Here is a 24,056-nt window from a genome sequence, read left to right on the forward strand (position 1 = left end):
CTCTATATATATGTATATTTTTAATTCCATGGCTTTAAGTTCCACACAGTTGAACAGGGTCCGAAGGAGGAAGAACAAAGCGACGGGAAATGAAATAGAGGAGGAACACCTCAGGGCTGCTTTGGTTATTTCCTTACTGCTCAGGTTTGCTGTCAGGGTTTCTATGCTTTGGAGGAGTTACAAGCCACCCTCGGGAGCTGGTAAGGCTGTGGATAAATCCAGGGGAAGCCAACACCAGAGAGCAGCGAATACTGTAGGTCCCCCCTGCAGAGTGCAATTAGAAGGGGCAATTAATACTGCAGTGGGGCAGGGGGACGCGGGGGAGTTTGTCCACTGGGGACCTGATGCCAGGAGAAGGGCTGCAGCACCACACTTCCCGGGGGGAGGTTCAGCACCTCTAGACCAGGTCAGGAGGGAAAATGCCCCCCCCCGCCCCGGGGTAAGAGAGGAGCCCATACAATCCAGCAAAGACAAGCAGATGAGAGCGGTACTAGCTCAGGGTGAGGAGGAACCTGTCTGCCCTGGGGACATGGGGATGTTCTACCCTGGAAGCAGATGCAGAGGATGGAAGGCAAGGGCAGCTCGTCCTCCCCACGAAGGATGCAGTCAGTGTGCCTGTGCCCTGGGCAAGTAGGTGGGGATGGGACAGAGGAGGTTTTTTCCCAACGTACCCCTTTCCAAAAGGTTTACTATTCCTCATGTCGTGTTTTTTCAGAGAATAAAGTCTCAAGGGACAATTAACTCTTATCACAAGGCTCAGCAACTGGGCTGGGAGCTGCCCTGCCCCGGTGGGATGCAGAGGGCGAGCCAGGAAGCCCAGGCAGCACAAATATCCTGGGTTAAACCTCCAGCGACCTCACGAAGAGGCAAGGAGCGCTTTGAGCATCAGGTTCAAGGCAACAGCACACATCCCCCGGCATGGCCGGCAGTGGTCGGGCAGTCGAGGAGGATGAAGGCAGGAGGAAGGCAGGGCCGGCCCGCAGGGAGCCGGCTTCTGCTCTTTCAGGAATTGCTCTTGTCAAGTCAAAAGGGAAAAACAAACAAACAAAAAGTCACCATTAGTGTTGGCAAACACCCGCACTGGAGTCGATGTCCAAGCTGCATAGAGAAAGGCTTCAGCTCACCATGGCAGGGGCAGGAGGAGGGGGACAGAGACAAAGTGCTTTAATCACCGGGGAGAAAGGAGCGTGGAGAGGAGAGGCAGGAAAGCAGCCCAGGAGCGGGGGCTAAGCGAGTAGTACTGATGAGTGTGGGGTACCCCCCGGCTTCTCCTTTCCCCACTGCTTATAGTATGCAAGTCTCTTCTGAGCCATCCTCAACACTTCTTCTTGAGAACCTCCTGGAGATAGCGGGTGACCTCTGCAGCTGACTCCCAGGGGATGACAGTGGCCTGGAAGGCTCCAGGCTGCTTCTTCTCCATCTCCTGGGTCATCCGGTGCATGGGGTAGCCCTTGCGCGGGAAAGCCACGTCAGCTGAAGTCAGAGTCACGGAAGGGCAGAAGTCATTGGCACCATCCCCCACGTACAAGACCCTCTCGAACTCCACCTCCTCCTGGGCTCTCTCTGCCAGGTACTCTGTCAGGATTTTGCGTTTGCACATGTTGGCCGGGCAGTCAAGGCACTTGTGGCTGTGGTAGGGCCCCAAGGTGAGGTATCCCCTCTTGTCAAAGCTGGATGGATTGCTGAAGATCTTGCGGAAGAGGGAGTAGAAACCGGCTGCCCTCAGATTGCATTCGATGCCGAACATGTTGGCATCAGAGATGAGGATGATTTCAAAGAGCTCGTGGTTCTTGGAGAGGAACTGGAAGAGGTCCGGCATGCCGGGGGACAGGGGGATGTTCTCATAGACAGTCTTGAAGTCCCCCATCTTGACCCCCTGGTCCCCCATGTATGCCAGGACGCGCTGCATGTACTCGTTGTAGAAGCCCTCGCGGAAGGTCTGTCGGATGTGCTCTGGAAGCGCCTGCCCTGGTGCCGCCCGGACGATGGAGTCATCGCTGTTCTCATTGATGATGGTCTCATCAAAATCAAAGACGAGGAGGTATTTAGGAGGCCGGGGGCTGGCCATACCAACACCCTGCGAGGTGGAAGGATCACACCCAGCCGTTAGTTCGAGGCACTTTGCTTTGGCCTTGGGCACAGTGATGGTGGCACCCACAGCAGCAAGAGGCTACCTGACCCCCAGGCAGATTATTAGCCTAGCAGGGCTTGGCGGGGGAGGGGGGCTAATCCCCTGCTGCCATACCTTGCCCCGGCCCTAAGGCATTTATCCTGCCTATAAAGAGATCATTTTGTCACCACTAATCCTGTTCCTGCAGTCAAGGCGGTCACTGGGCCGAGCAACCGCCACACGTCCTCCCAAGGGACATGGAGACAGTACGTGCCTTGGGGTGTTTTGTGCAGGGAGGGTCCCTGGTGGGGGTTTACTCTGCTCCCGTCCCACCCCTGAAAAGGGGTTTGTGCCCCTGAAGACCCCTCTTGCTGCTGGGACAAGTCTGGCTTTGCCTGACAGAGGAAAAGATTTTGTAGGTTGATTTTTGCTCTGTCATTCAGACGCAGTTTCCCCCTGGTCAGGCTCTGCAGGCTCTGGGGAAGCCCAGAACAGCTCAGAGCTGCCTCCTGCTCTGCTCTAAAACCAAAGCAAACCCACTGTGCCAGCAGGGTGCTGAGCCGCAGGCCCCAGCCCAGCCTCCCTCAGCTACAGCCACCGCAGCCCCAGCAGCACCCGCTCACCTCCTGGCTGCTGCCGTGCTGCCCGCGGCCAGGGCTCCGCAGGATGGGGACCCGAGTCCTGCTCCCAGCCCCTGGGAAGAGGGGGGACAACCCCGCTCACAGAGGACAAGAGGGGTGAGAATGGCACTGACCTTAAACAGGCATGGCAGCCCAACGCCCTCACAGCACCTTTTCATTTTAAGACCATCACTCTGCGGGCAGCGTGTTGCTGAAGGCAGGGCTCAGGGCGCAGGGCTCAGGGCTCGCTGGGCGGCTCTCCTGCCTGCAAACCACAGAGAAGGGGGGGTTTGGTTAATGCCTTGGCTTTTCCCCCCTGCCACCTTCGGGCACGGCACCAACCAGCACAGCACGGACGGCTCTATGTCCTTCAGCCAACTCCCAAGCTCAGGACCTTTTGTACCAGGAATGGAGGAATTAAAGGAGTCCCCGGAGAGCGGGGTGAGCGGGCAGAGCCCGTTTAATGCTTCTGATCCCTCCTAATTCTCCCAAGCGCTTGGGCTTTGCCGTATGTGAAAGCAGCCAGCAGAACGGCTCGGCAATAAACCCCAGCAACACATGCCCTGTTCCAAAATTGCCCTGATTTTCTTCCAGTATAATTAGTTTGGGGTGTTTATTCTAATGGAGTAATTATCCTGGCATGAAACCGGGTGCCCAGGCAGCTCTGGCGAGGATGTGCCAGGCTGCTGCCCCGCAGCGAAGGCAGAGCCCAGGATACGTCTCCCGAATTTTGCCGACCTCTTGTGGTCCATGGCGACAGAACAGAGCGATGGGCAACCTCCAAAAAACAGCCTCGTGGCCAAACCCAGCTGGAAACTCAGGCAGACGGTTAGCCGGAGGAATAACACACTGGGACACGGGAAATTTTAACTGGTCACCAGTAGCTTAGCTTAGCTGGGGTCAGGAGATTTTAAATGATTTTTTTTTTTTTTTGTCATCAGCATGGCTACAGGAAGAGTTTTTCAGCTGAAGGTGATTTGTGGGGGATTTGCCTGGATTGAAGCCCAGCATCGAACTATTTTGAGCACAAATGCGATTCATGACTCTGCTAAAATAATAAACCACAACTGCACCTCAGAGGTGGCACACTGCAAAAAGAAGTGGGCACTCAAAATTAAACCCTGGGTTGAAATCTTGTAAAAGCAACTTTTTGTGAAACCTTTCAACCAAATACTAGTTATTTCTTTGCAGAAGCACCCATTAAAAGCTGAAGTTTATTGAGAGACATCATTTGAAGCCAAATGATGCTACAGCCAGCCTGGCAGTGGGATTAGCCACCATGATTTTCAGGTCCAAACCCAGAGAAACAGAAAAAAAGATTAAACTAAAGAACGAATAATTGTAATTTTTCTCATGATATTCAGCTGCCAGCAGTGAGAAAATAATTTGGGTCTAAGCCTTACGGAGACTTTGTGGTACCAATGCGGTGGCACAGGGCAAGAGCCCTGGACTGTCTGGTTAATGCTGTGGATACTGTTATGGGCAGCTTAAGGGACAATGTGGAGAGGGGAGCTAACTTGCTCCAAAAAACCCTCTTCTGGGCCCAAGGGTTTTGCATGTTGCAAACCAGGAAAGGCTAACAGCAGACATCTCGGAATCTGGGCAGATGAGGTCAGGCACAGACCTAACAGCTACCTCATACAGTCTCTAGTCCCTTCAGCACTTTTCAGCTGACCACCTTCCATGTAGCCACCATCTGAATTAACATTTTGTTATGTACATAAAACCCTGACCTACGAGCTGGGGGAGAGCCAGTCTGGTCTCTTTTGGCTTACTCCAGCTCTCCTCCAAGAGCTGACCAGCATGAAGTCAGAAGCAGCATCGTTCACCTCAACCTCATGCTAATTTATCCTCGGCAGAGCTCCCTGCAGCTCTTGCCTCCTCTCCCCATCTCCCTGGCATCACTTTGCTGTTCGTGGGCACTGACAGCCCCAGCAGGGATAAATCCAAGAGCTGGAAAACAAAAATCAGTTGCTCTACCAAGCTCCTTGTCCCAGTGTCACCGGCACTGCCACCGCTGTTGCACAGAGGCTCCCCCCGATGCAGCTGCCCCTTCGTGGGTCTTGGGGGAGGACAGAGGCCACTGGGCCCTTTCTATGGGATTTCTATGGAAAACTATAATCCGTGAAGTCAGCTTGGACAATTGCTGCCCCCATCTACCGGTGGGAGATCGGAGCATCCCTGTCATGCTTCTGCAAGAGCCGCTTTCTGCTCTCAACCATCCCCAATGCAGCTCTTAATAGTATCAAAATGTGCACTGCTTTATGCAAAGGAGGAATTAAAATCTAAGCCAGTGTTATTTAGCCAGTAAAGGTTCAGGATGGGAATCTCATGGCTTCTGGGGGCTGTTGGACAAACTGCATCCTTCCTGCATGTGCTGTTTTCCCCTTATGACACAGAAAAGGCAGATACCGGCGTTAGGAGTGAGCCAGTAAACCAGTGCTCATCCTCTAAAGACAAGCAGGTTGAGCTGTGGGGTCTAGCAGCAGCCCTGACTCTGCCCTGTGCAGGAGGGGAGCAGAGATGAGAAAAAAATATTTAGCAAACCTCCCAGCCCTCAATTATCCCGCTAAATCCAGCCAGGAGCCGGCAGCGCCCGTGGGCACACTGCTAGGAGCGTGGGATGGAGCAGCAGCCCCATCCGGGGTAGGGAGAAGTGAAATCCCTGCAGGACCGTGTCGCTGCTCCCAGTGGAGCTATTTCTGCACGGAGATGACTCACCCGGCAGCTGCCTCCCCGGAGCGTGTCCGTCCACCTTCTGCAAAAAAGGGACTCCCTCCAAAATAAAAGAAAAGCGGCCGCACTTCCTAACATTATGTAAAGCCTGAATGTTGAAACAGAAAATAAAAACAGATATTTGCTCATTAATCGTGTTAAACATAAAGAAACAAACGGAATTTGGGATGAGGGTCAAAATATGCCTGCTTAAATTGGTGAGCTGCTGGGCTCACCACAAGAGCAATTTCCCAGGGTGGTTTATCCCCAAAATCTCAATGTTTTCCTCCCCTCTGGCAATACCTCCAGCCATCCCTGGGATCCTCCTGCTCCAGAGATGCCCAGGGAGGAAAGGCTGAAGCCCAGCAATATTTGCTGCCCTTGTTACCTCCACAGATCAGCTCTTGCTGTGCATCCTGGCAGACCCCTGCACTGCTGTGACTTCGGGCTTAATCCTGCACCAGGCACAGGATCAGGCCCAACACGAGCCCCCATCGCACCCGGGCGAGCCTGGACAGGGATCAGCACCTGATCCCAGAGCCAGGACACACTGAAAGCGAGGGGGCACAGGGCACTTCCCAACTGCAGGCACAGTCCCTGGGCTGGTTTTAACCCCCCGCTGTACTCCGCTCTCACCCAGTTTGAACATTTTTAACCTTAAACAAAAACATTTGATGTTTCTGGTGTGTACAACATGTTTGGGTCTATTTAATTTTAACTCAAAGCCCAACCCCTGACCTTTGGCAAACTTGTTTGCCCACCCTTTTGACGGGCAGAACAAGAGGACAGAGTCCTGCTGCCCCAAAAGCAAAGGAGGGGAAACCCTCCTCTCCGGCACCACCAGGCACGTCATCGGGATCACGGGACAATTTCACCATTCCTGGAATAAAACCCAACCCGCTACCATCCCCGGCTGTCCACACAGCTCCCGAAGCAGAAGCAAATGCATAAATTAATAACAAATCACCCAGACAGCAGAGCTCACGGGGGTGTCTCAGCCAGCCGGGACGCCCACCGGACATCACTGTGCCACCTCGCCCTTCGTGGGTCCCACTTTGTCCCAAATGCCCCGGGCAGGGGCAAACGGGAACAGGAACAGGGAACGGGAACATCCTCCTGGGGCTCACGCTCCCAGCCGGCACGGCATGGGGTCACCTCAGGTTATGGGGATGTTCCATTTTTTTTTTTTTTTTTATGGTGTTTACTTTTCCTGCTGCCTGCCAGGAAGCCGCGGCGTTACCGCGGCCAAGCTGCGGCCGTCAGGGCCAGAGCTCTCTGCTCTGCAACAAAAAAAATTCTCAACCCCCCCGCCCTGAACCAGGTGGTTTTGGCCCCAAAACGCTGCAGCTGGGCAGGCAGTGGGTGCTGGGTTAGCAGCTGGGTTGTGGGTGCCCAAAAGTGGATCCCAGTTGCTGCATCCCACGCTGCGGGGATGAACCCACCGCCGGGCACACGCATCCTGTGGCCTCTCGGTGCCAGCCCGGTGCCAGCTCCCTGCGGACAGAGGGGCCGGGACTGGCGGCAGCTGCTGTTCCCACTCCGGTACCGGTTCGTCCCAGCCCACTGCCTGGTGAGCAGGGCCGGTGCCCGCTCCCAGTATCAGTGCTCTGTGCTGACCAGTGCCTGCTCCCGGTACCCACTCCCTATACCGGTGCCTGCTCCCTGTACCGGTGCCTGCTCCCGGTACCGGTGCCTGCTCCCGGTACCGGTGCCAGCCCAAACAGGGCTGACTCATGCACGATCCCTGCAGGATCCTGCCCGGTCGGCACCTCCCGGTACGGGCAGCAGCCGCTCCAGTCCTCCGAGAGTCCAACCAGGTGGGGGACGCCCCGGCACCGGCACCAGCCACCCCGGTCCCCGCAGGGTCCCACCGGATCGGCACTTCTCGGTGCCGGCCCCCGCCAGCGGGGACCCCCACCCAGCGGGCACCTCCCGGTACCGGCACCAGCCGCAGCGATCAGCATCTGCCGGTGCCGACACCCGGTCCGCGGAGCCTCCTGCCCGGTCGGCACGTCTCGGTCCCGGCACCGGCCGCTCCGGTGCGGACTCACGCCTGATCAGCCCCCGGAGCCCCCTTACCGGGTCGGAATCTCCCGGCAGCGCCCGGCTGGCCCCGGTGCCGGTGGGTGCGCTGCCAGCCCGGCGTCTTGGCCGTGGAAGGAGCCGGGCACCGACGGCTGGGGAGCGGGGCTCCGCGGGTGCGCGGTCCGGTGCGGCGAGGCCGGCACCGCTACCGGGGCTGCCGCGGGCGCGGCCCCTTTAAAGCGACGCAAACGGAGCCGCGGCGCCGCTCCGCGGAACAACCGCAGCCCGCGCGCGTCACCGCCCGCACAGCCAATGGCAGCCGCGCCGGCGCGCAGCAAAGGGGGCGGGGCCCGCCGACGCCACGCCCCCAACCCGCGGGGCGGGGGCGCTATGAAGCGCGCAGCCCCCGCCGCGTTCCGCGGAGAGACCGCGTTAGCGCAGCGCGGGCGCGGTTTTGCTCCCCAAAGCGGCACAACCCCCCCGCACCAGCCAATTCAGCAGTTTTGCAATTTAACCCTTCGGGGGGGATTTTCCCCCAAAACAAGGGGCGAGCGCAGGGCGCAGCCCCCGCGGCCGAGGGGTGCGCGGAGGCGCTGACCGAGAAAACCGCACAAATCCTCCCCAAACCCACACCGGGGGGGCAGCACCCCCCGCGCCCACCTCCCCGGCTAATTTTAGGTGCTGGCGCTGCCCCGGGACACGGGATTGCAGGGTGCCCGGCCAGGCTGCGCCCGCATCCCAGAGTACTCCCCTCGGCCCCGGGGCGCTGCGGAACCGGTAATCTTTGGTTTTGCAGGACGCCCAATTTGTACTGGAGTCGCCTGTGATAAAAAAAAAAAAAAAAAAAAAAAAAAGGCCAGCTTGTTCAAAGGCTGGAGACAGAGGGTGTGGGCAGGGAGGGGACTCAGCGACTCGGCCTTAAAAACATATAGTTAGAGACCGCCAGAGGTTGGGTTTTCTCTTGCTTTTTAATTAAAAATGCCTAAGAATGGAAGGACGCAAACAAAATTTAAAAGGTCTGCAAAAAGGCAGTTTTCTGTTCCCTGTGTGGGCTGGATGAGGGATGGCTGCTCCAGGGGACGCCACGTCGCCCCAGTGCTCACGCCCTGGCCCCCGAAGCTCTGAAGTTTCCCCGTTTTGGCAAAATTCAGTGCCAGCCCCAGCCAGGAGCAGAGCCCAGAGCATTTCTGCAGCCGAACTACGGCCATGCCGACCCCCTTCTCCACAGCCCTCACTCCCAGTCACTAAAGGACTGACCTTCACCTCACAATAGCTGCCTGCAGCCCCTGCTTATCAAGAAAATATTTTATCATCTATTTAGTCTGAGCCATTCTGGCTTTTTGATGCTGAGCACACCCTGCTTCCCCTGCACGGCGTGGGTTTTGCTGTTTCTCCTTTCGCGTTCCCCCCTCCCCCCCTTGGAGTTACACCAGCTCCTACTAGTGTGGGGCTGGTGTTCCAGGGATTTGTCACTGGGTATAAGGCAAGTGGGAAACTCAAAAGGGCAAATTCTCCACTGCCTTCTGCCTCCTTCCCACTGAAAGGCAGTGGGGCAAAGATCATTCCAGAAACATCACAGACGGAGGAGTTTGGCAAGGGTGATCCTGTATCCCAGTGATTTTCCACTGTTAAGAACCCCAGAGAGCAAGTGAGGACAGTGCTGTCTGTATTGGGCTGAGCTGGCTGCTGGCAACCCCTGAATAGGCAGGCTGTAGGGCAGAACCCTCGTCGGAACACACGGATTCCCCACAATGGGTGTAACATCCCTGGCGCTACAAGAAATACACCGATGCACACTTCTTTCCAAGCCTCTCCTCCTGTTTTTTTCCCCACCACCAAGTGGATCGCGGCAGCACATAAGTGACCCCAGTGTGCCCACAGCTGTCTGTCTGTCCATCCAGCCTGCGTCCGTCCGTCCCCCCCACCCCCCGCTTTATTTCCACCCTGCAGCACACAGAAGAAGTTTGGTGAAGACAAGTTCGGTGAAGACAAGTTCAGGAGCCCCTGTGAAATCAGTCTGGCCGCCTGCATCAGACCTCCTTACGCTGGTGTACACGATCTACTACACATATTTTGGGGAAGCTCCGAGTAAAACTGATGCTTTCCTTTACTCACAAGGGGAAGCTAATCCCTCTAGCTCAGTCTTCAAGGCACATGGATAAGGAAACTTCAGTCACAGCTAGTCATCTCGTGCCACCTCCTCCATGCAGTGTTCTCTAATGAACACTATTTATTTTATAGCAATACATCTCTGGTGGCTGAATAATATTGATATGGTCAGTATCAGGAAAAACCTCAAGAACTAACAAACAAGAAGACAGCGAACACCATTCATTTCATTTTGCCACATGGGGTGACCTTCCCATGCATCTCCTTCTGTAAGTCCCCTGTCAAGCAGCAGCTGGGACACGTGACAAAGTGGCCACCCTTGCTCAGTGTGGGCCACGCCAGTCCGAGCTGAGGTCTCCCGAGGTTTCTCCTGTTGATGTGAGCTTCAGTTTTGTATTTAATGCTAGAAGTCACTAAGGAAGAAACAAGGACTCGCTAGGGGAGCGGCTAGGTCACCACCCATCAGGAGTCAAAAGTATTTTATATGTTCTATATAACATGTGGAAATCAGGAAACACAGGCAACAAGATAGGGCTTTTTATCAGGTGGGGTGAGGTTCTGCTGAAGTGGCACAGGAGATGCGCAGATAACGCTGACTATCTCCACACACTACAGGTCAGTGGGATCGGCTGCTCCGGCTGCTCTCACACCACCGTGCTGGTGAGCAGAGCCGGATGATGCTCCCAGTCACTGCAGCTCCCTTTGGGAAACATGCTGCACTCATTCAGCTGGAAAACCTGCTCTTTCCCATGCAAGTAAATGCATCTCTACTCTGCTATAAACCGAGCCTAAAAATCCTCCTACTCCTTGCCAGTCACGCAATATAAGTGACACCAACCATCACAGTGGTTTCTAAAGACTGACAGAGGTGACAAATCTCTCACTGCAGCCCCAAGTTGCTGAGCATATTCAGCAAATGCTTGAGAACAAAACTCTCTGGGCTCAGTGCAATTCCTAAACTTGCTCAGCCAATTCCACTGGCAAGAGCCACAGCGAAGAGTCACTGCAACGCAATACGGACCTGCAGCGCTCAGCGGCTCTACTTAGGGTCGTACAGCTTCAGCAGCGTGAAAAATTGAGGGATCAGAGACATTAGGAATTAATTAGAAACGAGCTGCAAGTTGGAAATGTTATCTAATTCGGTAAGTTACTTCCTGCAGGGATTCCAACATTGATACCACCACAGGGGCAAGCTGCCTTCCTTCATCCACTTCATCTGCTCCTTGGAGCAGTGGGCAGCAATCTGCCCCGCTGCCATCTCCTGGCTCGTCCTCCGCCACCTCTTCCTCTTGCAGCTCCGTCCCCTCAACAGCACAGATGCAGATCAAATCGCAGCCCCCTGGGGAAAGATTTCTCCCTGGGAATAGAAAAAGCCAGCAACATAAAGTATCACAGGTTACATTAGCTTAAATTAATTTCAACTACTGAATTTAGCTTCTGTGACAATTAACGTTTTTTCTGTATTTTTTTAAACAGTAGGCATAGTGCATGGATCACTGTAATGAATTAAAACACATGCCTGAAACAAGTAAATTAAAATCTGTGAGACACTGTACCATAAAATCCAGTTGTTTTCTGTTAGTAACAAAAAGCTTAAATTTTCACAGGAGAAGAGACAGCACTTCAGGCCAAGTAGGAATTTTCCTATGACTTAACAACTCTGTATTACAAACCATATGATTTCTAAAGGAAAGGGACACAAACTCTAACTCGAGGTAAGTAGCATGTTCTGCCACACTCCCCGGTTTCCTTGGTGATGGCAGATGAATCATTTTCTATTACAAACCTGGAACTGGGATGGACAGTTAGATAACGCTGCTTCGACGCTCTCAGTGTGCAGCTCTCCCAGCCTCTGGGAGCCGGGTCACCCCCAGCGAACCCCAAATTCAGCCTCTCCGCTGGCACACAACACTCCTCCTTTCAGCATCCCTCGGAAACTGGGTTTCTGGGAAAGGGATACTGTAACCTGCTGGAATCGCAGGAGTTACGCAAGGGTCAGAACACAGTCACCAAACCAGAGCTCGAACAAGACACAGGCTTTAGTTTTAAGTGTCATAAGACCTTTGGACTATTAATGATAGCCATCTCAGGCTTAACAGAAAGCTGATACCTTCATGCTCGGGCTGCTTTGGAAGGAATCATTTTTCAGTCTGAACTAATTTTATGTATCATTATTCTGAGACATCTCCAGCTGAAACGCTGTCTACGTTCTGTTCCCTGCTCAGCTCAAGCCACCAGAAGCACATTGTGAGATGAGTAAGATTTCCCAATTGCTATTTTTTGCATTCATGGCTTTTTGCCTGTACATAGTAGCTTCAGTATAACTAGAATGAGGCAACCGATTCTTATCTCCTTTATTATAATATACGCTATCTACTGTCTGGAAAAACCTTAGAGAAAATTATGTAGAAGATCTAAAAAGAACTGAAAAGGGAAATGGTGATCCTGTGGTTCGGGCAGGAGTCCGGATCAGAAGTAGCTGAGCGCTCTGACCCCGGCCACTCACTTACACCACGTCAGGCGGGTCCCTCAGCTCCACATCTGCACAACAGGGATGTTTGCTCATCTGGCAGCGATACGCCAAATTTAATCACAGGGTCTGCTCAAGTAACCACCGCTAGGAACCTTTAAATAGTAAGTTCTCTTTTACAGCAGTTCTTTTCTAATAAACTTCCTAGTTTTATCAAAGCTTGTTGGGAAAGCCACCTTCCTGGTGAAGGTATGAAGTAATTCTCACAGGGTGCAGGAGGAAGGTTGAGAGTTTTAAGCGCGGTGATGAACACCTACCAATATTCTATAGGGAAGGTATGCAAACAACACTTCATTGCCCTGCACGGAGTTACTCGGGGAAGAAGGAAGGCTGAATTCCTGTTTGAAAAGCAAAACTGGAAACTATTTTGTAATACGCTGCCTCAGTCTTTCAGCTCTCAGGCGTGCCAATGCATGCGGGCAGAATTATTTTGCAGCTCACGATAACGTCCCGTCGTCTGTAACTTGCCTGTCCCCCTCCGACATGCAGCACACGGTGGCAGCACACAGGAATGACTGAGAAGGACAAAGTTACGGTCCACTGTCAGTTGCCCCTTGATTATTATTCTCAGACCACAGGCAAAACAGAGTTGAGGCAATCTGGAGATGAAATTGCAAAATTAAGACTGTGAACAGAAACAGCGCTTAGCCGTAACACACTCGCTTTTGTCCTGGTCACATAAGCAAGATGTGGGACACAAGCAGCAGTTACGGACCCTCGCTGGTTTTTTTCAGGTGTTACTTGTGGTGGGGGGGGCTGTCAGTAGTTTGGCTACCTGAGGTCTACGCTGCAGCTTTCTCCTGACTTCACTTTGTTAATTCCTTTGACTTCTCACTAGTATCAGCTCTTGTTAGAAATCTAAGCACATTAACTCCAATGAGGGTTCAAAAGAAAGCAAAAAGTTGGAAAATTTTAGCTCCCTACATGCCCATCCTTCCCCCTTCTTGTAGTATTTTTGATGTAGGGAAAAACCCGTATTTCTGAGCAACATGCTACCTTGCGACGTTAAATGGAGCAACAACTTGTTTTCATAACCTTCCCATGCTGGTCAGGAAATTTTACTAACTAGTTATTGCTGCATTAAGAAAAAAACCCCAAAACAATCCCCCAACAAAACACCCCCCCCCCCCCCCCCCCCCCCCCCCCCAAACACCACACAACAAACAAATCTCCCACAGCTTTCTACAACTGATTTTGGAATTACAGGTTGAAGAATGAAAGGTGCGACATCACCAAACCCCCTGCAGCGTGAGGGCTGCTCCCCCCCCCGCCCAGTGTCAGCAGCAAGTCAGCCAGGGTGAAACGGCCCTTCTTAAAATTCCTTACAAATTAGATTTGGTTTTCAAATTCTGGTTGTGTTAGGGGGAAAAAAATACCCAGACAGCCTGCATGTGTCTGGAAGCACCAAGTGGCTTTCTGGATGCTGCTTGCTAGCCATTTTTTTCCAGCTGGACCATGGTAAACAGCAAGGAGAAACAAAACCTCTGCTCTTATGATGGTTTTGTGCCTCTACCTTCCACTCTAAACCAGGAAGAAAATGTAATTTTCTTGCAGCTCAGTTGAACTGCCTCTTGCTTTTCCACAGACAATAATTCCCATCAAATCTTTATATTTCTTCTGTTTTAAAGACTCCCCCCCACCCCCAGCCAGCTGCCTTCTGTCTTACTCAGTGCCATAGTGCCATTGATTCCTGTACTTAATGAACTCTGTATCCCTGTCCAGCAGGACCAGTAACCGGCTTCTCTTTAGCGGTATTAATTTTAACATCATTACCTTGGAACAGACTATTCATGTGCATATCTTGGAACTGATATTAGATTTTCATTCTCACCCTCAGCACCTCACCTTACCCTAGGAAAGTGCTTTAGTCCCGTGGTGCGTCAGAAACCCCATCAGCCCTACTGTCTCTGGGGGGGCTGGGCTCGCTCCCTACGAACCTTCAAGCCAAGACACTGTAACTGGTCAATTCCGCTCAAAAGGCTTCGATGACCCCTTGGGAAACCAGACCCCGTGTGCAGGGAAAGTCAGGTATCTACTTTCCTGGGAAGGCACATCCTCAACTGATCCGCATCAGTGCTACTACAGATTTCTTCTTTGCACAGAAAACAAGATTACAAATATCTAAGGGAACTATGCTCCTGCTGTATAGGTCAATTAAAATAAACAGTAATGGCCCTGTTCAGAGTTCTGCATGTAAAAGATAATAATTAATAGATCACTTCAAGGGGGAACTCATAGTCTCCTTCCGCACTCTGTCCAGGAGTTTGGCAGGTTTTTCAGGACAGGGAATTAAAACAAAAGCTGTGTCTCCTTTTTGGTGGAAAATTTTGTATAATTTCTCACTTTCCAATGTCTTTAAACTGCATTATAAGGCTCATGCTGCAGGACACGGTGAAGAGCCTTAGACCATGGAAAACAGCATAAGAATTATAAATGCAAGCACAGATCACACATACCCACTTTTGTGCTAAATTAGAGGGATCAGTAAGACAGGGGTGAAAATAATATTTAGCAATATGATGAAATAAAAGGAGAGACTGAAAACACCTAGACCGACTGCTGTTCTCAGGGAGCCTCCTTTGACTATGGTGCTTGTGTACCTCGGTCCTCAGTACACGGGGATGGCCCCCATTGCAAAAGGTACTCACGCTGCGTGTATGTGGGGCATGGCTCAGTACAACGGCAGCTGTTCCCAATATTCCAAGACATTTCATCAGAAGGCATTCACTAATTCCGATCTGTAAAAGCAACAGCCCAAGAAAGGCAGAGGATTCATTAAAAAAAAAAAAAGAAAAAAAAAGAGAGAGAGAGAGAGAGAGAAAGATAGGGACAGGTCAATTTTAAAAATTGAGAATAAAATAATAATAAAAAAAAGCCACCAAACCCCCAAAACACTAAGTCCCTCTCAAATCTTTATCCCCATTTAAAAAGGCACAGCTAAGGAGACAGAAGAATGAGGCATTGTCCTAAAAAAGCCCTGATTATTTCTGAGATCAGCCCGCACCCCTTGCGACCCACAACAAACTTCTGAGGCAGTAGAACAAATCTGAACGGGTCAACTCAGGCAGAAATTATCTTGGTGGGTCAGAAAGCAGGAATGAAATTAATGTCATTTTCATTTCTTATTCAGAATTATTGAGAAGATTAAAACCTGCATAATTATCTTGTTGCTGCCAGGACAAAAATCTTTATTAAGGACATCTGTGGACCTAAGGCAGACCTGTTTTCTAGTGTCCACAAGAAAAGCAAACACTTGCCTTTCTTCTCTCTTTAAGAGTGGATTTTAATTATTCTGCCACATACATACAATAAGTTATGCCCTTTATTTGTAGCACAATCAGTGTGCTGAAATAAAAATATAAGCATTAATTTATACCTTTCAAAGCCAGCAACACAACACCACTTACTAGTGCTGGATTAAACAAACTGCCTTCAGTCTGCTAAAGCAGTGAAAGTTACTAATTTGGGCTTAATTCCAGTTTTGAACACCCTTAAATTTCCTCCCCAAAATTACCAAGTTTCATTCTGCCCCGATTTCAGCTGGGATAGAGTTGATTTTCTTCTTAGCAGCTGGTGCAGCGGTTTGGATTTGGGGCGAATCTATAGGAAAGAGCATTCTACAAAAGAAAACAAGTAGTGAAATAGTACAAAAATGTTTTTGACATAAGAGTGAAATAACTAACATGGTACAAGTCAAAGTCACGTGCTGGGAGCTGACAAGTGATGTGCTATGAAAGACTGTTTAAATCTTAATGCTCATGTCAAAATCTGTGCAGTGACACCTCTGCTTTCAAATTTAAACCGTAATAGCGCGAAACACTCTCATGGTCATTCATTTTCATTGTACCTTTCTCCTACTTTTGAAATACTTGAATCTTTACTACATGGTCTAGAGAGACATGATATTTATCCATCCCAAACTGATGGGGTTGTAGCCAACGATGTTCATTTCTGAGAAGTCCAATGGCAATTCCAAATTGTTACAGCGGCGCATGATAAGGTTATCTCTAATTGCTCAGGAGACTGTGTGCTGCCAGTCTCACTGTCTTTAACCATAAAAATACCCTCCTTCACAGACATTTGGCTGTCTGTTCTAACAAGTACACGTACCTCCATTCTATGCTTTTCTAACCAGGAAGCAGAAGATCACATCCAAGTTCAAACTCTACATGGGTCTTCTGCAAGTACATATTATGCCAACCAAAGGAACTACACAAAAAAAAAAAAATTATGCCAGTTAACAAATAACATCATCAGATTGTAAAGACAAATATCTGAAGAACCTTTATGGTCGATCCTGAAAAACAGTCCAGCTCAAAGTTCAGAAGCAGATAAGATAGAAGAATGAACTCATGTTCTCCATTAAGAATCACTCACATTGGACATTAGGAAAAGGTTCTTCACCGAGAGGGTGGCTGGTCCCTGGAACAGGCTCCCAGGGAAGCGGTCAGGATGCCAAACCTGTCAGAGTTCAAGTTGCACCTGGATGATGCTCTTAGTCATATCGTTTAGTTTTAGGTAGTCCTGCGAGGAGCAGTGAGTTGGACTTCGTGATCCTTATGGGTCCCTTCTAACTTGAGATATCCTATGATATCTTAATCATAGTGTAGTACATAATAGGCTGGAAAAACTGCCAGTTCATTATGTTATGAAAATGGGCAAGCATTTATTTAATTCACCTCGATCATCTCTCAGGTAGCCATGTCTCCCAGGTTTAATAACCAAGCCCAACACTAAAAGCAGAAACTTGATCCACCTTCTATTTACAAGTGAGATGTTCCTTACTAGTGGGTAAAAAAAGTCTTGTGGAGGTATACATTATGTTTGGCTTTTAAAATACTGTTAGTCAGTAGAAATATGAAACAATAATCATTTAAACCTCTTGCAACCCTGAGCTCAAGTCCCAAGAGTGAAAAAAGTTTGATATTGTGTGTTCTCAAGTGCCTCACTGCAAGTTGCATAGTGTTTTATCATATTCTCACAGGCATATTTACCTACGTACTCTGCAAGTAATAATAAACCCCCAAACTGTCAACACAACACAAGACATTCTTTGCACAAATAGAAGCAGCCCTGCACAACAGCGTATCTCTCAAACTCCTGAAAAAAATGGTACCCAACCCCACTGACGGTCACACCACTGGTCATTATAATGCAAAGAAAGAGGCAAGAAATTAAATATATTTCAAAAATACTAATCTTTTCAGCTCAGAGGTAAACTTGGTCCGTCACTTACTCAGCTGAAGGGAAGCACCACCTGCCCTGAGCTCTGCCACCTCCTCTCTTCAATACCTTGAAAACACCTATTACATGCTCAAGAGACAGCAGGGCAAAGGCAAAAACATCCAGATGGACTGCATTGTTGAGATAGGAACTAATTACCTGGTGATAAAAGCCTAACTTCTGCTTATGGACTCTTTCAGAAGTCTGTAATTTAAGATTTGGTCTGGAATACAAGGTGGGCAACAGTAAGTGTTGATGTGCGCAGCAATACGAATCCGGCCATCTAAGAAGTCTCTGAGCTGTGTAAATCGGACAGCCGATAATTCAGGCAGGCATAAAATACAAAACAAATAGGCACCGCACCTTTATCTAGAAAAATAAGTTAGTCTGAGATAATATGCTGAACAAACAAGCTCACACAGCTCATGCCTACAGTACGGATAAGGCACTGTCTGGTGGACTAGCATTTTTAACTTCTCCAGAAAGATGCTGTCCTTTAAACTGCTCCTCTCAGAATGTTGACCTCCCAACCGTGTGTTAATTCTGTTGAACCTCCCCCAGAAAAATGCAACATTAAAACCTCAGTAAAACTTTGCCTTGGGCTGTAGGACGTTTTAGTCCCACTTTCCAGAAACCTTAAACCAAACCCAAAGTTGGTATAATTTGTCTTTGCTCTTCTTGAATGAAGCCTTTCAGCAGCACAAACCAACCCCTAACTTACTAAATACAGTAAAGCTGGTACAAAACATGACACTTACTTTTTCAACACAAGCAGAAAGTAGTAAACACACTTGCATATATTCCTTAGTGCGGCGCAAGCTCTGCAGAAGGTGTGCAGAGCAATGCAAATTTAAGCAGAAGTGAGAAGCCACAGAGAATCTCTCAAAATATCTAAAAAAAAAATAAAAATTCTCAACCTCAATTTTCCTGCCTTTTGTAATGCCCATTTTCCTTTTCTTGCTGAAACATGTACTTTATCAGGTATCACAATGCAACACTTTTAGACCAGTATGTCAGCTTTTGGTGTGTTTGTCCCAGACAGTGAGGAGAAGCGGTGGACATCGCATCACATTATGGCAGGCGTTAGATAGTTCAGCCTTCCTCCACAGAAAGGAAGTTCATAAGTCACAGAAGGAAAAAAATCCAATGATTTTTTGATATGAACTAAATAAGAGAAAAAAACTGTTCCAGATTTTAGACTTCTGAATGGCAGCCTAACACTGTAAATTTGTTAAGAAGAAAACAATTTTGCAAAACTGGAATACAACAAGAATTGGTAAGTTGGCAACTGAGATTTCCTTTAAAGATTTTCCTAGTTGACGGTCTCTTTCAGTTTTGACAGAGATGACCACTGACTGCAAGTTTTGTCCTTCATTCATGCGAAGAAATGCTACAAGGATTAACAGCAAAATTTCTCTGTCAGAATAAGAACAACATCAGGAGCAGAAATCTCCCCCTGGACCTTCATGCACATCTTCAAAATACCTTTCCCAGTTCCCCAAACAAACAACGCCCTGCTTGTCCGCATCTCTTTCCAAGACAGCCCAGCTTTTTTTGTCAAGGAGTGAAAACCTGGACAGAAACCTATCTGTAGCCAGAAGCTGGAGCAGCAGAGCAAAAGGTAAGACGGTTTTTCCAGCAGAGACAAGAACTCCTTATTTCTGAGAATAAATGCAGATGAGGTTCTGGGCATTGGAAGTACAAGGACAGCGAGTGTCCCTGCAGGTTTTTCTGGGAACACATAGTGGTGAAGGAAAGGAGCATTTGGGGTACGACTCCCCTCTCCAGGTGCAGAACGCTAGAACAGAGTTATTTGCTTGTTCTTTTTGGAGGCGAATTAACCACCAGCATCCAGTCCATTGGAATGGATGATCTCTCTCTGTCCTCTCACAAGGACAGTTGACATCAACAGAGGCTGCCCAGAAAATTATTAATGTAGTCATTACTCCAGAACCTGCATTAAACTCATTTTTGAACATTCACAAATGTCATATCTCTCAATGACACATACAGGAGAGCCCAGTCCTTCAAATAGGTATTTAGCTTTATAAAGATTTTTTTTTTCTCTGATGCAAAGTTAACCTCAACCTTTGATTGCCCACAGAAGGAAAGAGCAATGGAATTTCAGCGTCTGTTCCACAGAAAGGGGAATTAGACTTTCCTATCCTTAGCCCTTCAGGGTTTCTACCTACCAGGTTTCACCACCAGTTGCATCCCATTTCCAAAGGTGACTTTGGATGCTGAACTCACATGGTGACACACCCACTAACAAAACCCACACACACCTTTCGGTCCAGACAAGTATATGCATTTTTCAAAGAGATCAAGGGGCAGAACAGGTGTCACCCTTGTCACATCCATGGACTCCAAATGAGGATGCCTCTCCAGCTGCATGCCTCTCGGCTCAACATAGAAATGAAAGTAGAAACAATTCTGAAATTGGTGAGGTGGAAAATCAAGCCCATTACCCTGTTAGCATCACACAGCTGAAGCTCCTTGGATGGCTTTTAAGTAGAACAGCTTTTGTCAAAGTTGGGAGAACAGCAGAGGCTCAGCCTCAGAGTTATAATGTGAAATGACTTCTTGTTTGAAGGTGTACCTGATTCCATAATTGTTTTGTGCCTCTCCCAAAGGTGAGTTTCCAGGAAGACTCAGTTGTCCCACAGTAATGAGCTTCTATACCGAAACTGTAAAGGAGAAAAGCTTCAGCCTCTCAAAGCCAGGACACGCTGCTAATTAAAGTGGGATGAAATTTCCATCTTTTTTTAAACAGCTGACATAGCTGTTTCTAAAACTTCTCATGGTCTACAGAAGGAGTTTAGAGAGCTCAGCCAACCAGTCGGTCTAGAAGCGAAGCCAGCGACCAGACCCATAAGCAAAAGAAACCAAGAAAAAAATAAACAGAAGAAAATTGCCAGGCAACACCAATGTAAGGTCCTAATTTTTCCGGTTGCCCTCTTTACTGAATTTCATCAAGTCAAAAATGTTGTGAGACAATAAACACTTTGACCAGCAGGTAGCAGGAGAGATCAAGGAAAGAAATTCAGTTTAGGTCATAACTAATTTTATCAGGAACCTTTTAGTATTTTTGGGACCCAGAACAGACAGGTCAGATTATGCCCCAGCAGAATGCAGTAATGACTTCATTATATTGTATTTTTAATGTTGTATAAGACAATAGAAGGGTTTAGCTGTACAAAAAGTTATTTCATATTTACCATTCTCATGAAGCTTGATATTGTTTAAAGTAATAACAAGAAAACAATCAGTCAATCGTCTTAAAAATATCTATAAAGGTTTATATGGCCAGAAAGTGAAATAAAGCCTGGTTTACCATCTCAGCTATAAAGTTTAAATTGAGAAGAACACACTGATGGAGTCTGAGGAAAAAAAAAGGGGGGGGGGATTTTTTTTCACCTCATTTCATGTATTTTAATTACTTTTAACAAGTTAAAACTCCTAGAAATTTTGGGTCTTGCTTTGAGTATCTGTTTAAGTATATGCATGCTCTTCATTCCCAACACAGCCCTCGCACGAGAGGATAAAAGCCCACGGGATAATAATCGCAGGCAGCTCTTGCACCCAGCTGGGTTTTACAGCAGTAAGAAATAAGCATCATTAGCCATATTACATCCAGACCCATTTTAAGAACAACTTACAGCAAACTTCCCTGCTCTCCTTTGGCAAGAAAGTGCTAAATAACCCCCAAGCCAGGCTGATGTGCTGCTCACAGAAACAGAGTAAGGACATGAGGGCAATGAGGTATCGCAGCCCTAGAGAACACTGGGCATCACTGAAAAAAAGCAAGAAACAAGGTTTTCTGAGGTTCTGATATGTGCGTGTTTGTGTGCTGAGCTGGAAAGGGGTTCCAGGCAGGTGTTCCTTTTCTGTTTTGCATGTGGTTGGAGTATTTGTGTTGAAACAGTTTGCCAGAGGCTACAAAAAACCTTACGCATCATTTGAGGCTGGTCTAAGCACTTTCTCTGGCAGCCCACAGAAACACCGATACTGCCCCGAGCGCCTCCTTTTCCATGACACTTACTGGCTCTGAGAAAGCCAGGACGCTAAAGGAACGAGACTGGGAGTCCTGCCTTGTGCTGCCAGAGCCTTTCTGGCCGTGAAGACTCGCCACCCTCTATGTCTTGCGCGAGGCTGGGCACTGAAGCCTCAGAGATACTTAACCTGGCTTGGGGGCATCCCCATATGTTTCTGCAGAAGCAAGAAATTTACAGGCTGTAAGCATAAACGCTCCTCTCCCCATATATAAGTAAAAATACGAAAGAAAACGCAAAATATTCTACCTGCTCTTCGGTTTTCCTTGTTCCTCATGACGTTTTTCCACTTAATGTTTGGGAAGATGCTTGTACACTGAGGGTGCTTTTAATGCTCTCTGCCACAGGAGAGGGCTATCACCATTAGACATGCTCATCAAGAAACCACTCCCAGCTGTTAACATACTCTGTGGGGCCCACCAGGGGGAAATAAGATTAAACCTCATGTGCTGGAGGTGGGTGTTTGCCTGGAAGTACTGTAAAGGTTTTATTTAAATTCATATTGTGGGTGGCATGTGCCCTTCTATGATGAGAAGCTGCAAAACATGCTGTGTGCTCTGACCTGCTGGCAGCAAAAGGGCTGAGCAGCTGTCGGGAGGTGGGATCTTCTGACAGTCAAATCTCGAAGTTCCTGGTTGCTACAGCAGTTTCACCCTTGGTAAAACCAGAACAGCCCGCAAAAATGCGTGGCATGCAACACCTTACTCTCCTCAGGCAGGAATCTCTTTTCTGTCAGCGAGGAGTGAAGAAGCCCTTGGAGCTGAACGATTGCAGCTAGCACTAGTCAGTAGAAACGCAGATGCTGCAGCTTCTGAGTCATACTGGGCTCTGTGAACTTCTCTGCATCTCCATTCTGCCCACAGCATCAGTTAAAGATAACTGGCTGCTTAGAAGCGCCTGCAACTTAGAGAAGCTATCACACCCGCCCCCCCCGCCAGGTGAAGAGGTAACTCCCGCCTACAACCAGCTGTAAACTTTTGCCAGAGAATATCCATGAGGCTCAATAGCAGTCAGAGAAGAATCGCATGCTTAAACTGGGATAAGTCATCGTTAGCAATGGGGATGTAATGCTTCACACAGGTCAAAATGGCCTGACGTGTCCCTGCCCCAGGATGTGAGCTAAGGACCACCGATGGGTAAAACAACAGCCAAGCACACCATCTGTATCTCACTAAATTAAAATAAGCAAGAAAGAATTAAAATAGATTAGAGCAGAACAACCACAAAATTATACTAAGCAGAAACACAATTCTAAAATCTCCTAATATTGACAAAATTGAACAGCACTTGAAGTACTTTTGGGAAAGGAATGTAAACCAGCTCATCTTATCTAAAACATGATATTCTCTTTAAGTAGCATGCAGATGAAGAGAGTTAGCAGGAGGTAGCAGAGTAGTTTAGATTTTCATTTGAAATCTAGACATCATCATCGTTTTAATGACCTCTTCCACAGAAAAGCAAAGTACCTTTCCAGCAGCAGTTATTTTCAGTTAAAATAAATCTAACAGTGAAATGACCATAATGATGCCTAGACAAAAACAAAAGTCCTTGAAATATAATAAAAAATACAACACAACCCTATACAACCATTTGATATCTGCAACCAAATGGCTTAAATTTACAGAAAGTTGTCATACGACATAATTTGATAAAGTATTGCAAATCTTACCATTTTGTGTATGTAAAAGGGCTTAAGCTCTTTATTCAAAATGGGATTGTATTGCAGTAGGTGTAGTAAGACTTAGAAATACTCAGGAAAGCTAAAGCAATAAAACTTTGTTAGTAAAAAAAGCCATATTTTCTTCCACATATTTAGTAGGGAAGGGTGCTTTATATGCTCTCCCCACTCCAACCACCTGACTGACTTGTTGGAATCTGTTAAAAAAAAGACAGGGATTATTCAACACGTTGGGCTAAGTATACTCAAAAGTTTGTGCACTGATTCTGATGCTGAACTCTGTGGGGGTGCAAAGGATCTTAAACTTAAAAGCTACCGAGAACTTGAGCTGCCTCCAGGCCATTTTAAGGTCTTCACTCCTTTTCATATCTAGGATGAAGATAGATGTTGTCACACTGGCAGGTTTCCCTGTGACCCACAGAGAGGTCTGAAAAACCTGACCATGGAGGTATCACTCAGATCATGAATCTCTTTGTGATGGAGATGAGGGTTCTGGTGCCCCACGCTGCAGTGTGGATGGGTGTTTGGAACAGTAGAGACCGAAGTCTTTATCTGGCTGACAAATTTCTGTATGAGTCAATGCTACCTCTCAGTAGTCATGTATTTGTAGAGCCCTCTTTTTGCTTGGGCAATGTTGCAGGATTTTAATTCTGCCAAAGCTCTCAGGCACACCTAAGGAAAGCTCAGGAGAATCATTCCCTGATGTACACAAAGACACAGAAATGGTACCGTGAGTCTGAGTCTTGCCTGAGAGACTGGGAAAAGGTGTGCAGGTTCAGGGTGTCATCAAAAAATCAGGATAAAAATACTAGGGAACCTCTTGCCCCGATTCACATTATGGTGGTAGAATGCAGGAAATAAGCATTTTGCTGGTTTTGGATTTGCTGTGCAAATTCCACTTACCTTCTGCATAGGGTGAGGGGCTTCATCTAGGTGTCTGCAGGGTCTGAGGGACTGACCTGGCCAGGCTGAATCAAACAGCCCGTACTGTGCA

The 24,056-nt window shown here is 48.3% G+C and overlaps 1 protein-coding gene and 1 long non-coding RNA gene across 4 annotated transcripts; both read right to left on the reverse strand.

The window, feature by feature from the left end:
- Nucleotides 1–3: 3 nt before the first annotated feature.
- Nucleotides 4–7,771, reverse strand: PHOSPHO1 (phosphoethanolamine/phosphocholine phosphatase 1). 2 transcript variants are annotated; one of them, XM_037411221.1, is made up of 4 exons: nt 7,525–7,771; nt 5,452–5,554; nt 2,865–2,995; nt 4–2,077 (listed from the first exon to the last, which is right to left on the reverse strand). In XM_037411221.1, the coding sequence occupies exons 3-4, from the start codon at nt 2,907–2,909 to the stop codon at nt 1,316–1,318; spliced, it is 807 nt and encodes a 268-aa protein (XP_037267118.1). In that variant the 5' UTR covers nt 2,910–2,995; nt 5,452–5,554; nt 7,525–7,771; the 3' UTR covers nt 4–1,315. The 2 variants fall into 2 exon arrangements, with proteins under 2 accessions (XP_037267118.1, XP_037267119.1); XM_037411222.1 differs by lacking the exon at nt 7,525–7,771 and adding an exon at nt 5,834–5,991.
- A 2,923-nt stretch (nt 7,772–10,694) lies between these two features.
- Nucleotides 10,695–24,056, reverse strand: LOC119158979. 2 transcript variants are annotated; one of them, XR_005108015.1, is made up of 4 exons: nt 23,966–24,056; nt 15,624–15,726; nt 14,758–14,847; nt 10,695–12,708 (listed from the first exon to the last, which is right to left on the reverse strand). It is a non-coding gene; the product is annotated as an uncharacterized LOC119158979 (long non-coding RNA). The 2 variants fall into 2 exon arrangements; XR_005108014.1 differs by lacking the exon at nt 23,966–24,056 and adding an exon at nt 21,634–21,786.

The sequence above is a fragment of the Falco rusticolus genome, chromosome 18 (assembly GCF_015220075.1).
Source record: "Falco rusticolus isolate bFalRus1 chromosome 18, bFalRus1.pri, whole genome shotgun sequence".
NCBI lineage: Eukaryota > Metazoa > Chordata > Aves > Falconiformes > Falconidae > Falco > Falco rusticolus.